Here is a 16,076-nt window from a genome sequence, read left to right as displayed (position 1 = left end):
AACACAACAGCTGAATATCAAAGTTGGTTGGTATAATTTCTCAAATTTTAAATTTAATGTGAGGATATTGAAAAATACATAATTTTTTAAATTGTAAATCTAAATTGTACATTATTTTTGTTTTATAAAATGTATTTATAAACCATATTGGTACTATCTACCAAACATTTGGTTACTTAACATCTGTCTGTTGAAAACATCCATCAATGGAAGAAATCTTCGTAATGACGTCACCATATCGAATAACTTTTTTACGTTATTGAGTTGCGAGATTCAATTGATGATGAATTAAGAATTTGTGAGATAATGCATACTTTCACCGACCGTCTTATACTTGGAAGGCATAGTAATTTTATCTATCAATTATTAATAATAGAATTTTCGCGACATAGGGAAATCAACCATTTTAAAATTAATGAGGACCGAGTGGAACGAAAAATCCCATCTTGATCCTAATATTCGTTATTAGGCTTCCTGATTTGTAACTTGTAATCACAGAAAATTAAAATTTTAAAAGAACAAACATTAAAAATACAAAAATTATATAATCAAACATTTTTTGAGGTATTCTATCTAATCAATGCCAATAAGGTGAAATTTCTATTACCCGCGAAACACGCGGACTGTGTAACTTTTTGTGCGGCTCGCGAAACGAAATCGAATTAAAACCAAGAATAATCTCTACATTTTTTTCTCTTCATTTATTAATAAGAATAAATGAATAATGCAGATTAAATTTAAAATATTATATTTGCTGTTATCTGCCATTTACCAGAGACTGCACTTACGCTTGCAGATATTGTGGATTGACGTAAGTCTTGAAATAATAGGCATGAACTTTTATTAGTCGGCATATAAGAAAACTCCAATATGACAGGTCCTTCAGGCACTTGCGACTAATACATACATACATAATATCCTACCTATAAAAGTAAAGTAAAGTAATCGCATATTTTTTTCATGCGGTGCTTAACATCCAACTACTAATTAGGTGTCGTGGACGAGGGCGGAAGCTCATACTTTACTATACACAATTTTTTTGTAACAAATAAAAAGTCATACACTGGATTCGAACTGGGGATCCCCACTTACAAAGCCATGGTTCTTGACTACTAGACAAACATTAATTGTGTACATTAATAAATTAGTAATTTATATTACATAAGCTTGAGAGCGCTCTTTTATTTGCGGCAGTTCCTGGAACTAAAAAGTATTATTGTTTAATAAAATTTTTATATTAAAAAAAATATATATATCTTATTTTTATCATCTAATAAGTAAAGCAAATATCTTCTTAAAAGTTATCAAAAAAAAAAAATTATCGCAGTATTTTATGTTTTATTTGAGTGTTTTCTACACCATTTCCTTTGAACAAATCTCAAATTAAATTTATTTAAAATAATTTTCTTTAAATATGTAATTTTAATAATAAAAATAACAAATTGTTGATTTTTTGAAAGTACGTATTTATTTTAGGTGTTATTTATTTCTGAAATACTTTTTTAACTAAGGTTTCCGAAAGGTATTTAAAATTTTCACTTTTTACTATTGTGTTTCAGTTTTGATGCTCCAATGTAAAAGAGAGACGTAACTCTACATAAGTTTTCACTTATGAAAAATCCTCCCAAAAAGTATATTTTGCGTTAAGAATAGGACCAAATCTCCCATGAAACTAATAAATATGTAATTATTTCAGTCAAATGTAATGTGAAAAATAGTTTCTTATTTTTTGTGAAGCTACTGACGACTGCTTGGTGCCTCTGTTGGTTATTAATTCCTAAGAACTTAATTCAAGGCTTATGGATTGCCTAGGAACTCCGTTTAGAACTGGTTGCAAATTAAGGATCTTTCTTGACTCGATTCCTTGCCCTTGAGAACTAAGGATAAGAAATTGTTGGCCAACTGCTCCTTTATTTATTTGTAGAGTATTTTCTAATTTAAGGAATAATGGTTTCTTCGGTTGAAAGGATGACAAGAGAAGTTTTGGCAACACGATTAAGATAACTTCTCAAATTAGGTGAAAGATGACGAACCTAGAGCTTAAATTCGAGAACCTATATAGAGGTTATTTTTGGAGATTCCGTAAACAGCCTTAACAATTCCTTTAAGAATTGGTAAGAACAGTATTCTCCGCATTTTTGATATCCATCTGTCTTATCGATCTTAAGTGTTTCATAAATTGTCAGTTTTGAATTTCGGTTCATAGGGGTGTTCGATCCAAGAAATAGCAAAATTGACTGTATCTTCTGTTCATATCTTGCCTTAATTAAGGAAATGCCTATTTTTTCAAGCGATTATTACATCCGAGTATTGTAATGTATTCGATGGGATAGAATTGTTCTTTTTATTTTTTTATTTAATTAAGAAGAGTCAACTCTGAGGTCATGAACTCTCGGAGAGATTGGATTGGGATTCCGGACAATCTGTGACACTAATGGATGTCTAGAACCGAAGTGCTTAAAAAACCTCCAATGCTCTACATCTGGCGTAACTTAGTTTCATTATTTGCATCCGAACATCGGTGTATCTTTAAAGTGTATGAACTGTAAATATGGTGTACATTACAACCAAGAATCTGTAAATAAAAATCTGGTGTTATTACCTCTAAAGATACCATGTTTTAGTAAAGTGATTTTTCTTCAAATTTGCAAATTTGGACACTTTGATCGTCAGATAGATGTAGATGTGGAATTAGATGTAATGTGAAGGAACCTATTTATTGCCACTAGCTCGGCGATTTGTGTTTAATTTGTTTGCTTCTATGTTAAGTTTATTTTAAGATGACTTGCAGCTTGTTGGATGTCAACATAATTTCAATTTTAAAAATTATGATCTTTAAAATCCGAAAGTTCGAGAACGGTAAGAGTAATATTCTCAGATTCAATTATATCATTAAAGAACTCATCATGAATCTTCACTATGAACTACTTGCTTAATGTCGGCTTTTTTGTTTTGTTTTTATACAAATCGTTACAAGGGACCAGTTTTCATGCAGCTTCAACATCTCTGATTCTGCAATTACTGATTACCTACGTTTTTCATATTTACTTTCGTTAATTGCGCCCAATTGCTGTCTTTATTTTTATAAATAACTGTAGGTAATTTAGCTTTAAATAACCCTTACATAATTTATTATGCTTTCTTTGAGTTTATTTGCGAATCTTATTAAAAGAAGTATATTCTATTTTGCAATTCGCAGTATACTCTTCTACATTTTATTTATGCGTTTCTTCATTGTTAATACAGTCTTTTTAACATTTTTTCAATGTGTCAATTTGCAATATTTTTTTCTGATATAAGCAAATTTCTTAACTCTTGTATAATCTTTCGATGGATTATTGCAATTTAAAATACTTGCACTTTCGATTGGACATTCTATTTGCATTTTTGACAGTTCTTTTAGAACTGCAATTAACAATGTCAAGTTTATGGTTTTATTTTGTGAGTTCACTGTGTTCATTTGAAATAGTGTTATTGCTTTTCCAAACTTTCAACAAGTTCAGGGTATGTTTCTTTCGGCTAAAACTGGTAAGTAAAGCTGTTATCTATTTCATCACCTTTCCAACAAGCTTCCAACTGACTGGAGCTTATTAGGTCTCGTGTTCGTAACCTTTATTTTCGATCAAGCGGAGTTTTGTGGTCTCATGTACAAGCTTCGGGGGTCGCAGCTACCTCAATATCACAATAGCTTCTTCTCTTTCATTTCTCTTCACCATGATAAATTTCTTTTATGCAAAAATGCAGATTGAAGATAATTTTACTTTGATCAATTTTATTCACAATGCCCACACCTGTTAGTTTAAAATAACGGTTTGTTAATTAATAATAATTAATTTTAATACTTTTGGCTAGGAAAATCTGTAAAGAAAGATGCAAATACTAGTATCCACTGCTCTAGTTCGTTTTTTATGTTAAACTAGCATAATAATTATGAATAAAATAAAGTTAATTGTATGAGAAGAACAAAATGCGCAAAGATTTTAGAGTTACAAAGAAAATTATAATCCACATGATGCGTTGTCTGGTTAGTGAAGACATCGTTTGCGACCATTCATTGCCCGCAGCCATCCTTGGGGTTTTGGATAACGCATGGAGTGTGCGAGAACATTACCATGGACATGCTATACTGCTTCTGGAATAAGTTTGATTACTATTGGAAATGTGGCACTTCTTCGTATGACACTTTGCTGTTCTCACTTTAAAAACTTGGACAGCTGGCAATGGAAGTGTGTTTGTGTGTATGTTACACGAGTAAAAATTCTTAGTAGTTTAGGAGGACCTGCTAGTTAAGCTTCTTTAAAAAGTTTATTTTACTATTTTACCACCTGCGAACACTGCAAGAATCCGAAAGTTTGAAAAATACGGCAACTATAAATGCGATTTACTGGATAGATTTTAGATTTGGGAATTTTTTTTTTTAAGAGGTACTCCGTTTTTCTTTAAATTTGGATTACGGACTATATGTAATCTTGAATCTTGGCCTCCATAGAGATGTAAATAAGTCACGAATGTATCCATGCCGTTCAAGAATGCAGGTAACCTATGCATACATCTTAGCGATTTTACTGCAATTTCCACCCCTGCAGTTGTTTAGATTGCTCATATATTTAGTTTTAAAAAATTGTAATTTTACAATTGCATTTAGGAAATTCGTGTGTGTATAAACAGTACTGCATGTCCTAACGGAAAAAATCATTGCCTTATCATGTCTACAATGTTTTTATTTTGAGATGCACTATCGAACAGCATCAGAAGAATGTGGGAGAAGTCTTCAAAAGGTTTAGGAATGCAAGGCTAAAACCAAACACTATTAAGGGTCATCTCGCTCTGGAAAGAAGCAAACTAACTAGTTAATGCTATGAAAACTGATGGTAAAAGAATAGCCTTACACTCAAATATAAGAGAGAACTTCTAAGAATCCTTAGCTTACGCATACTTAGGAGTTTTGAGCCCAAACATGACAAGAAATTAAAATCACTTATTCGATTAATGAGACTGGACTCATAATTCTTGGGAATTGGCGAAGTAGAAGTCACATTCACGGAACTGAAGCGTTCTCTGTGTTCTGCCTTCTCAGTTGTCCGTCAGCAGAAATCTACTTCATTTTAGACACGGATTTCGGCATTGGGCCTATTCTCTAAGCAGTCACCAAAGGGATTGTCAAGAAATAACTTATTTCAGCCTATTTCATTTCGAAAGCTAAAAAGAATTACCGTGTTACTCGCCAATAATCTCTTGCAACAGTAAAGTCAATAGAAATTTCCAAAAGTACCTGTTTGGGCAAAAGTTCAAGTTGAGACGGATAATGAAGATTCGTAATGGCAACCCAAATTCAAATGTTTAGATTGTGGATTAGCACACGGGGAAGTTACAAGAAGAGAGTTCAACATAAACAAACAAAAAACTGAGCAAATGGCGGACATCTTAAGACTACTGCAAATTCGAAGTAAGAACTACAGGTTTCGAGGCAGAGAAGTTGTCGATTTATGGTTTCTTGTGCCTCAACAAGAGGGCCCAGAACTCGAACACGGGAATTGTGCCACAGAATTATACAGCCCTCCATTCGAAAGGATAGTGGTTGCTGTAGTAAGCCTTGAGTAAGTGGAGAAAACGATTCAGATTGTTGTGATTGATTATTTCACAAAAAGCTCATGCATTACCAAATCAAAAAGATCGATTGTTGCTAAAGTTTTGGTGTTCCAGTTTTACTGTTGCTTTGGATCCGATGGAATCGCAATCCTCATTCCCAAAGTGTCTCACGAGATTCTTAAAACATGAACTGCGCCTTTCTTACTTTTAATCGAATGGTATAGTTAGCACTTCATAGAAAAATCTATAAAAACATTCGAGGAATGTTAAAGTGAATACAATCGAGTTTGGAACCGAGAACCTATCCTTATCTTGTCGGTTGGTGGTATGGAGTTAGTAGGTATGATTCTTCGCTGTGAACTGCTGTTTAGATCATTAAGGATAAAACTCACTTCCATAATAACCTACGTTATGACTAAAATTGGTATTAAACTTAGAGGACATTCATGACTGCCAGGAGAACATTAATGTAGCGAGCGGGAGGTTGATACCTAGGTATTATATTAAGGCATTCTTTAACTTCGGGACGAACATATTTTTGAAAAGTGTAGTGTATGCTGTGAAAGCTTGTCAAAAACGTATGGTGGCTTTTTTGTATGAATTTGGAGAAAAATCGTATTTTAGACAAAAATTGTGTTGAAGGGATATAAACTTATCTCCATTGTACTAGTATTAGGATGCGATTACAATAATATTTATTTCACTGAATTCTAACAGTTTTAATGATTGCTCTGTGAAAGCTAGATGGTAAACTAGAGATTTAATTTTCTATTTAAACTAAGTTATTGACTGTACGCATCTCACGAATGAAATTAAATGGAATGTACTTCTATTCACATAAGTCAATTTAATCCATTCTCTGTTTACTAATTCATTCACTTCTTCTAAGAATATTGAGACAAGCTAGTGCTATCAATATCAATTTCTTTCCTATAACAATCAGAATAATTAAGAAAACAATTGGTAAATCTTGACTAATCTTTGATTGTAAATATATGTACATCTTTGTATTGGTATTTTATGTTAGGCATTCGTATTTGGTATTGTTATAGAAGTTATTCTATTATTCTGCAGATCTGTTTTTAAATTACAAATGGGTTTTTCATTTACGTCAATGTCTACTAATTAATTTCATTGAAATATTGAGTTGATTTAATTTTAAATTATCGAAATTAATTTAAAATCTTATTATAATATATTGCCTGTCAACAGTTTTTGTGATTACATTGAAACAATAACAAACTCTCTTAATAAAATGTTACCTTCCCCACATTCTGTTAAGTTTGTTTTTAAAGTGACAAATAGCCTGATGTTACTTTTTTTTTTAGTGCAATTATTATTACACAGATACAGGTAATGTGCGGAGAGATAGTCGCGGGTGGCGGAACAAAATTTGATTTGAGAAATAAGTTGTGGGCGGTTGTTATAGGCGCTTGCGCGGCGGTGGGGAGTTGGCGGTGTCAGTAGCAGCTGGTATCCCAGGACTCAACAGGTCTCGGGATATACGTATGGGCATGACTACCAGATGCCCCAGCGTAATAAAGCTCATTCGGCCATCCGGCACCATTTACACGATCCACTTACCGCCTGCTTGGACGCCGACGGTACATACATTTGTACAGCATACAACTCCCGTTGTTACATCATTCAGAAGGTGAGATACAGGTTAGACTCCATATGCTTGCCCTAACATCCTCTTATCACCATCATGACATACACATACCGGTAGTAGGTTTGTACAGTTCATTGTCTACTATATTTATGTTTCTTGCATTATGACAATACGTCATTTATGCTTTACATATCTTTAAATATGACCGTTGCTAAACGCCATATTGGATCGATAGGTTGCCAGTTTTGAAACGAGGCGCCAATGAAGGAACACGTGGGGGGAGTCACTCCCATATGGTACATTCATTATCTGCTTTGATTGTTGACAAATATAAAATCAACTACCTAAGGCTCATCTCATTTATTATGGCTAAACAAGTTTTATTATTTTTTTCTTTCTAGTTAGCGATACTACATTATCCTTTAGTCAATTGATTCATGATTGCACGAATTTCTGCAATTTTTTGTTTCATTTTATTTTAAGTGAATTTCTTTCATTATTCAAATTTTGACAATTTCTTCTGCATACAGATAAGATTTTTTTAGCCTTCTACTTGCCTAAAGTAGATCTTCTTCTTTACCAATGAATCTGTTTTTTCATACTAACCATATGTTAATAAACTTGTAGTATCTCAAAGTATTTGAAAGAAAACATTAAATTTGTTCTCAATGAAAGTATTTTTATTAAGAAAAATAAATAATTTTAATTGTAGGAATATATAGTTATTAATGAATATTGCAAACAATGATTTAAAATTATATTTCAATAATAAGCATTTAGTTAATGTTTGCAATAAAAAAATTACAAAGCTCATTTTTTATTTCCTTTTTGTTTCTTTTAAACAGTCACAATATTAGTATTGGATTATTTAGCGGAAAACAAATGGAACATTTTTGAATTATCTAAAAAAATAATCTGCAAATTACATGAAAAAATTTAATAATATAATAATGTTTGTAACTAGTTTTAAAACAAATAACAAAAAAAAGTACTGAAGAAGTATCAGTTTCAATATGTTATTTTTTTAGTAAGGCGCAGCAACATTTGAGGTTATTCGCGCCCGGAGCTTTTTTCAGTGCACTACCGGCCAAAGGGCACCACCTGTTAGCTGTAAGTAGTTCCTAGGAAGAGAAAATCTAAGCAGATGGATTCAAACTCGGGATCTCCATGTTAGAATCCAGCATTCGCTAATTTCTCAGCACTTCCTTGGGAGTTATTGTTCTTGAAATTAAGACGGGATGATTATTTCTTTAATGATTAATATTTCTTTCATTTCAATTATTAACGTAACTGTCATCATCTCCGCACCGAGTCTACCTTGCCATTCATATTAGATATCTTTTAAAATGAATACCTTCTGTTTGCCAGAGGCCTATGCCTCAAAACAAACGGCGCAGCTTGTTACAGTAACATCTTTGCCGCACTCTGAAGTGAATCCACTTGATCTTAGTGCGGTGGCCGTTTGTAGTTCTTTTTCTATAAATAGATAAGATTTGTGTTTGAATTTCTCTCGGTTGACAAACTTTCACATTAAGATTCTCTTACGTATTATTTTATCTTGAGGACTCTCTCATCTTCTTTTTTTCCTTCGATATTGGCAGTGTACTTTCTAGGTCCCCGATTTTGGAGTTGTCATAATGGAGACTTATCTCGCTCACGGCTTTGATTGTATAATAAGGTTAGTAAGGCAGAAATATGTGCCTCATGCAAGATGAGGCCGGAGTAAGATAGAACAGAGAATGTTGAGGAGTTAGTTCAATGAATAAGAACTAAAACACTTGCAAACTGAATTATTAAATTATTCATATATATCCAGCTAATTTATATAATGAGAAGATAAATTAGAGTAAGAGAAAGCAGAAACGATAAAGACAAATTGCCTTCTTCTTGAAGCGTATAGTAACGTGGCAATCTAATCGTTAGCCGTGTGTTGCTAACAATTTTAGGACTATTTTAGATATGTCAGGAAAAAAGAGGTAGTAGATTTGCACAACATAGTGCTTTTAAAGACTTTTTAAAGATTGATCATTCGTCCTTCTACTATGCAGCCTTAATATTTTGCTATCCCCACCACATTTTGTCTAAGGGTGTTAATAGGGAGAAAGCTACGCCCCTTAATTCTTAGCAAATGAAAGCCTGCTGCTTTTGATATAAGAGGGAAGCTGGTTGGTGGAGAATATTGAAGGCCTTTTTCTTATCATGTAAGTTCAGAACTATTAAAGCAATACCAACCAGATAATGTTGCACTTATGGATCCATTACTTACAAAGGAGTTTTTCGTAGAACAAGTCGTACATCCGGTTTAATTTTCATGTCCGAATGAGTAAATAGAATTTTCCTCCTAAAAAGAAAAGTTAAACAAATCTAAATAAATTAAATCTAAAAATTATTAGCAGAGTTCTTGAAAAAGTCGATAATTATAGTTCCAAAGAACTTGTAAACATTATTTACAAGCTTTCTTAGAGACCTGTTCTTTCTCATAATTGCGACTCTATTTTTTTTTACTTACGGTGCACCTTGGTAATTAGTGCGCCATAACGGGCCTCGAAATGTTTTTAAATAAAGTAAAATTTCTTTTAACTTAATATTAGTTTTTACTCTTCCCTTACTGTTATTTAAATTAGAGTGAATTTTATATATTTATATGTATATGTTTTCGGCGCTGGGATACTTTAATGCATTTCCGACTTTTCGCCGTGTCCTTAGTAACAAAGGCAATACCATCTCTGGAGTCTCCTAAGAAGTAAAGACCCAAACTGGATCTTGAGAATACAACGGATTGAGCGATATCTCTCAGCAAATACTGTCACTTATTTTTTTCGATGCATCGTCTGCTCAGATCCTTAACGTTCCTTTTTCTGCTTATTATTTAAATCAGCGTTCGTCAGCATCTGAGTTCATTAGCGACCTGAAACTGATTCTGTGCACTGTCGGCTCCCCTCGTCACACGAGTGTTTCTTGATTCCTGGGTTTTAGTTCTGCGCTCACTACTTGCTCTACAGTATTCCACAACTCGACTTCCTCTCTGCTCCGAAACCAGTTTATCTATTTCGAAGTAGTTTCATCACAGTGAGACATTCAGCTGTAATAGGTTTCTAGAAAGAGAAACTCAAAGCGCAGGCAGCTGGACTCGAATCCTGCATCTCTGCGTAGGAGTTCAACGTACCAATTGATTAGCTAATCCCACTTCTTCGTTATTATTTTTATTTAGGCGGCCTACACATGTAAAGTTTTGGAGCCAGGAGCATTGTCGATCCCCTGATGTTATTATCTCTTAGAGAACTCTACTAGCCAGCAAGCTGAGCTTAGAGGCTTTTAGGTAGTGGAAGTCTAGTACAGAAAGCATTGCCTAAACCTCTGGCGTGTTTGTCGATTCCACGACTTCTGTTCTAAACCCTTCCTTCTTGTAATAATAATTAATGTCGATATTTTTTACTGCTAGGCAATTATGAAAGTAATGATAATAATAAAAAAGACTTGAACGAACAACACAACTTTCTTAAACTCTATATTTACGTAATTAAACTTTGCAATTATTTGTACTCAAAATATATAATTTACGTCAATATTATGAATGTTCACTTCAATAGAACTATTAAAAAAATACTGATAACTAGTAAGTTGGCACTTCTCATCTCATGAGTTTCTTGCGATTTGGAAGTTAGTGGCTTATTTCATCCTAATAAATATTTAATGAGTAACAAGCCCCTAAATTATAATAAAGTGGCACTTAACAGGAATATCCGCCCATAAAAATACCCCATTAGATTAGATTGTTTTAAAGGGCGACTCCACCAAAAATGGTAAGGAACGCAGGCAATCTCGAGAATAAGTTTCTAATAAAAGTTTGTAGAACTTTTTCATATATACATATTTTTTCATATTTTTCATTTTGGGCATATTTTCGTAATTGGGAGGTGGTTGACAGGAACTGTGAACCACAGACTGTAGGGCTGTGAATCACAGTGGGTACAATGGTTATTGTAATTTACACAGAATGCTGCTAAACAGTGACGGGCACTTGTTAGTCCTTTGAAGTTGTCTGACGTTGTCTGTTCTTTCAGCTCGTTCGTTGAAGTGTCCAATTCATTTCGTTCGGTCACTTAGTGTATTCTTTTTTGGGTGAAATGCCACGAACATCGGCCTCAAACAAACAACTGGTTGCTAAATATCTTCGCGAGTTTCCAGCAGAACTTTTTCGAAGTGATAGAGACATTTTGTACTGCACAGCTTGTGACAAGCGCGTTTCTTGCTCTCAACGTTGCCAAGTCACCCAACATATTGCCACCGGATCGCACATAGAGAATAAAAACAGAAAGAAAGAGAGGACGTCCTATCAAGCCTTCCTTACATCTCCATCATCAAGTAAGTCTACTCTGAGTACAGATCTGTGTCGGGCTTTGGTTAGAGCAGATATCCCTTTCCACAAACTTAAAAATCCTCATTTCAAAGGATTCTTAAAGACCTATATTGGGGAAAAAATGCCTGATGAGAGCACTCTGCGAAAAAACTACCTGGAAGATATCTATAAAGATACACTAACCAAAATTCGAGAACATATCAAAGATGGACCGATTTGGGTGTCAATTGATGAAACCACTGACGTTGAGGGCAGGTATATTGCCAATGCAGTTATTGGAAAACTTGACAGTGTTGCTGATGTGGATTCAAAGCCATTCCTTTTGAACTGTGAGGTTCTCGAAAAATGCAATCATTCCACCATTTCACGATTCTTCGATGCCTCAATGCATATCCTATGGCCCAGTGGAGTTTTGAACGAAAAAGTTCTTTTGTTTCTCTCTGATGCTGCCCCCAACATGGTCAAGGCTGGGCAATCTATTCAGGTATTTTATCCTAAGATAATTCATGTGACGTGTATTGCTCATGCCTTGCATCGAGTAGCAGAAACTGTCCGATCTTTGTTCAGTGACGTAGATTCCTTAATCTCCTCGGTTAAAAAAGTGTTCTTAAAAGCACCAAGTCGCATTAAAATGCTAAAAGATCTCTGTCCAGACTTGTGCCTTCCACCAGAACCAATATTGACAAGATGGGGTACTTGGCTGGAAGCAGCTCAGTATTACTATGAAAACTACAATAAAATCAAGAATGTCCTTTCACATCTCGAAGACGAAGCAGTAGCGATAAATACAGCCAAGTCTTTATTCGAGAAACCTAATTTAAGGAACGACCTTGCATTCATTTCTGACAATTGCGTATTTCTTGCACAAGCCATTACCCAACTTAAGTCCCAAAATGTTCGACTGACAGAAAACGTACCCAACGTTAAAAAAGTCATAGAAAAGGTGGAAGGAATACCTGGGAGTAAGGGAGATCTGATCAGATCAAAACTGGTAGAAGTACTGAGCAAGAACAAAGGGTGGGAGACCATCTGCCAGATTTCTGATATTATCAGTGGAACAGAAGTCACCTCAGAACATCGTGTACCTTTACAACCAACGAGATAACTTCTTTCAGCAAGGCACCTATAACATCTGTAGATGTTGAACGATCTTTTAGTCGTTACAAGTCCATCTTACGCCCAGATCGTCGTCACTTTACGTTCCAACATTTGAAATTTCATGTGGTTGCAAACAATTTCGAAGAGTGAAGTTTTCAAAATTGAAAATTTAACACATCTTTTTATAAATAGTAAAAATGTTCTTTGTTGTATAAATAATTATAACTTGTAAAAACAAATTATTTTGTTCCTAATAAATTATTATAAATTGTAAAAATGTTCTTTTCTTGTATAAATAATTATAACTTGCCCCCCCCACAAAATCCATTTTCATAAAAAAAAATGTCCATTTTACATAAATATTCCAGAAAATATTTTGATAAAATCACTTATTTTCCACATAATTGACGAAAATAAATGCATATTTTAATTAAATATTTGGCATTTTTAAATATATAAAAATCCGTTCCTTAGTTATAACAGTGCTTTAGCTGTACAGTATAATGATTTAAGAGGAGAGTTTAACTTCACCCCTTCTTAAAAACAATATTCAAATGTTTTTGCTGGAAAAATGTTTCAAACTTATGATTGTATACATAAATATTGTCGTGTATACAGACAAACGATTTTAGACAAACCGCTAAATTCTGAAACAAACACCTATTTATGGCACTTCTGATTGTACGATCTTTTTTGAAATTAGAATTTTGATTATATATTTAATTTATTTTTAAATTATACTGGTGATGAGTCCGTGTATTACACCATTATAAATGGTATGTAGAGGAAAATGAATTTTTCTAGTAATATTTTAAATACAAAAGCTTCAGATCAAGTAGAGTAAATTGTTGGAGCCTTTATCGAGAAATATTAAAAAACTGAAAAAGCAAGATTTATAACCATTTAACACGCTGCAGATCAGTGCACAAACAGCTTCGTAATCGTACGCCTCTTCTACCACCTTAGAGGCTCCTTCCTTCTTGTACTTCTTCCTGCAACCCACTCTGCCCTTTTCCGAAACACTCCTGTCATTCCTCACAATGCCTCTTTTCTCGCTCGCCTTCTTTACCCACTCTTCCCGTTTGCATCGTGGCAAAGATTCATCCGTAGAATGTACCCAAATCAGCGAAGCCTATTCTCTTTCTGCCTACTATACTTTCAAGATTAACAATTAAATTATTAGATTAACAATTGTTTCTTATTGTGGCGTTATGAATCCTGTCTCTTCTGCTTTTCAACTCTACCTTCTACAAATACCACGTCTCAGTTGCATATGTTTCACTTTTGTGTTCTATGCTCAAACATATCCATGAAAAATGATGCTACCAGCCAAAGTTGGAGATATATTGTTAGAATTGGTATGATTTGGCTTAGGTTAACTTTATAAAATTAAGTTTAAACTTACTTAAATTAAAAAAAAAAATTGTTGAATTTTTCTTTCTCTAATTGGTAAGAGGAGAATTGCATTTAAGTTACCTCCTTTTTAGATGAGGACCCATTGTTTTTATTTGAAATCACATTTTTAAAAAATTGATTTTAATCAGGGCTTCTGTGACGAGATGCTTTTTTCTAATGTCTTTTAATTAAAGTAATTTAAAAGGAAACTTTCTGTCGAAATTATGAATACTTTACGAATAATTCTATCTACACAAGCATGGCTGTATTACGGGAGAACTCCATTAGTAATATGGCTCCTTGCAATCTCAAATCCCAATCATTTTCTAGAACTATGCCAATGCTTTTTGGATTAAACCGATAATACATTCTCAACATTATATTTAAGAAGCATCAATATTAATATCCAAAGATATCATTTCTACGTTTGGATACTTTTTACTTTAACATAAGTTTGGATACTTCTTATATTCAATAGAACAATTACAATAACTAAATTAATTCCTGAGCCCAATTAATCTTAATGCCACCCTTTTGGCGTGCTTTTGTTTAATTAAAATAATAGATCCAGATAAGTGGAAACCAAACCCGCTTTCGAGATTCTAAAAATCTGGAAAGTTCCCAAATCAATCCAGTTTACTTGGTACTACCACTTGGTTCAATAAGCCCATGAGAAGTTAATGAACGTGGCTTCCTACTATTTTTATTATATTTAAGTTAAAGTTATCATTATTGTCATCATCTCTGTTACTGCTCTGATCTTGGCAGGAATGGCTCTCACAGTACTGATGATGAAGTTACAGAAGAAGAAAGCAGGGAAAGAAGTTTTTTGCCGGAGATGAGAGCGATGGCCAGGATCATGGGGCATAAGCGGTGCGAACAGTGAGGATTATCCGAATGTCCTGCTTGTCAGGCAGGAGGCTTAGCAAGATAAATTACTATACAAAGAGCCAGTACAAGGGATATTTCTATTGTAGACTGGAGTTATGTGAAGGATAAATTTGTGTTTTTACTAGCTCCATCTCCACTAGTAAGAGAAGGAAGTATTATAATCGTGCAGATTTTATATTTTGAGATTAGAGGTCCTCTAAGTTCGAAAAAATGTTTTTACATTTAAGGCTCTTAAGCCTTATCAGAAAGAGGGTTGCTTCAACTGATTCCCAACCATCATTCTATTCAAGCGAATCAAAACGGAAGTCAAATTTATAGATTAGAAAATATTAAGATTAAAGATTCAGGTATCGACCGTAATATTTTGATGAATTAATTTTGTATTTATTTTTTTATTCTGATTTATGACGCATCAACATCTGAGGTTATTGACGCCCGGAGCTGTTTACAGTGCACTGCCGCCTACGGACAGTGTTCTCTCGTTACACGCTACACTATCTAGCATCGGACAGTGAACTGTAAGCAGCTTCTAGAAAGAGAAAATCTTAGGTTTAGCCACTGGATTTGACCCGGAATTGCCGCATTGGAATTGATGAACTATTTTAGGTATTGAGGACGAGTCATAAATTTAAAAAAAATTTTAACCATTAATTTTTAGTAATTTTTTTTAAATTCTTCAGTGATTTGTTCGAACAAAAAGAGAATAAAGATTTAATTTGGATGCGCAAAATTTTAATAATAGGATATTCTAAAATTCCGCTGAATTTTTATTTAATTTAACAGTGTGACTTTTTTTTCGAAATTTTATTAGCAAAGCGCAGATGATTTAGAAATTTTGATTTCAAAAAAAGATGTTCACGATGAAATTATTGGCTATTTTTGTTTTGAACACAAATAATTTACGCAAACCCAAAATTAAACAAATATGTTTAATGCAAATGCGTCAAAGAAGAAATGCAATAAAAACTTACTTTAATTAAAGATTTTTCACAGTATTTAAAGCTTGTGTGATGTACAGTGTATGAGGCGTAAAAAATATAAAATAAAATAAATAAAAAAAAATGTCACAAATTTTCAGAGCTGTTTCGTTTTCGAATACATTCGAAGAGTATATGGTAGTTTTTCTCGCCC

General features: G+C 33.5%; 1 protein-coding gene across 4 annotated transcripts in view; it reads left to right on the top strand.

Moving 5' to 3' along the window:
• Positions 1-7,070: 7,070 nt before the first annotated feature.
• Positions 7,071-16,076, top strand: part of Larp4B (La-related protein 4B) — a 58,977-nt gene continuing 49,971 nt past the window's right edge. For 2 of the 4 annotated variants that reach the window (XM_074118991.1, XM_074118990.1), the window contains exon 1: positions 7,071-7,243. In XM_074118991.1, coding sequence (XP_073975092.1) covers positions 7,115-7,243 — 129 coding nt within the window. In that variant the 5' untranslated portion in view covers positions 7,071-7,114. The remainder of the gene's footprint in view (positions 7,244-16,076) is intronic. The other 2 variants (XM_074118988.1, XM_074118987.1) reach the window with 1 other exon arrangement.

This window comes from Rhodnius prolixus, unplaced genomic scaffold (assembly GCF_049639745.1).
Source record: "Rhodnius prolixus isolate KJV_2025 unplaced genomic scaffold, Rpr scaffold_2, whole genome shotgun sequence".
NCBI lineage: Eukaryota > Metazoa > Arthropoda > Insecta > Hemiptera > Reduviidae > Rhodnius > Rhodnius prolixus.
This window is presented reverse-complemented; position numbering and strand designations above follow the sequence as displayed.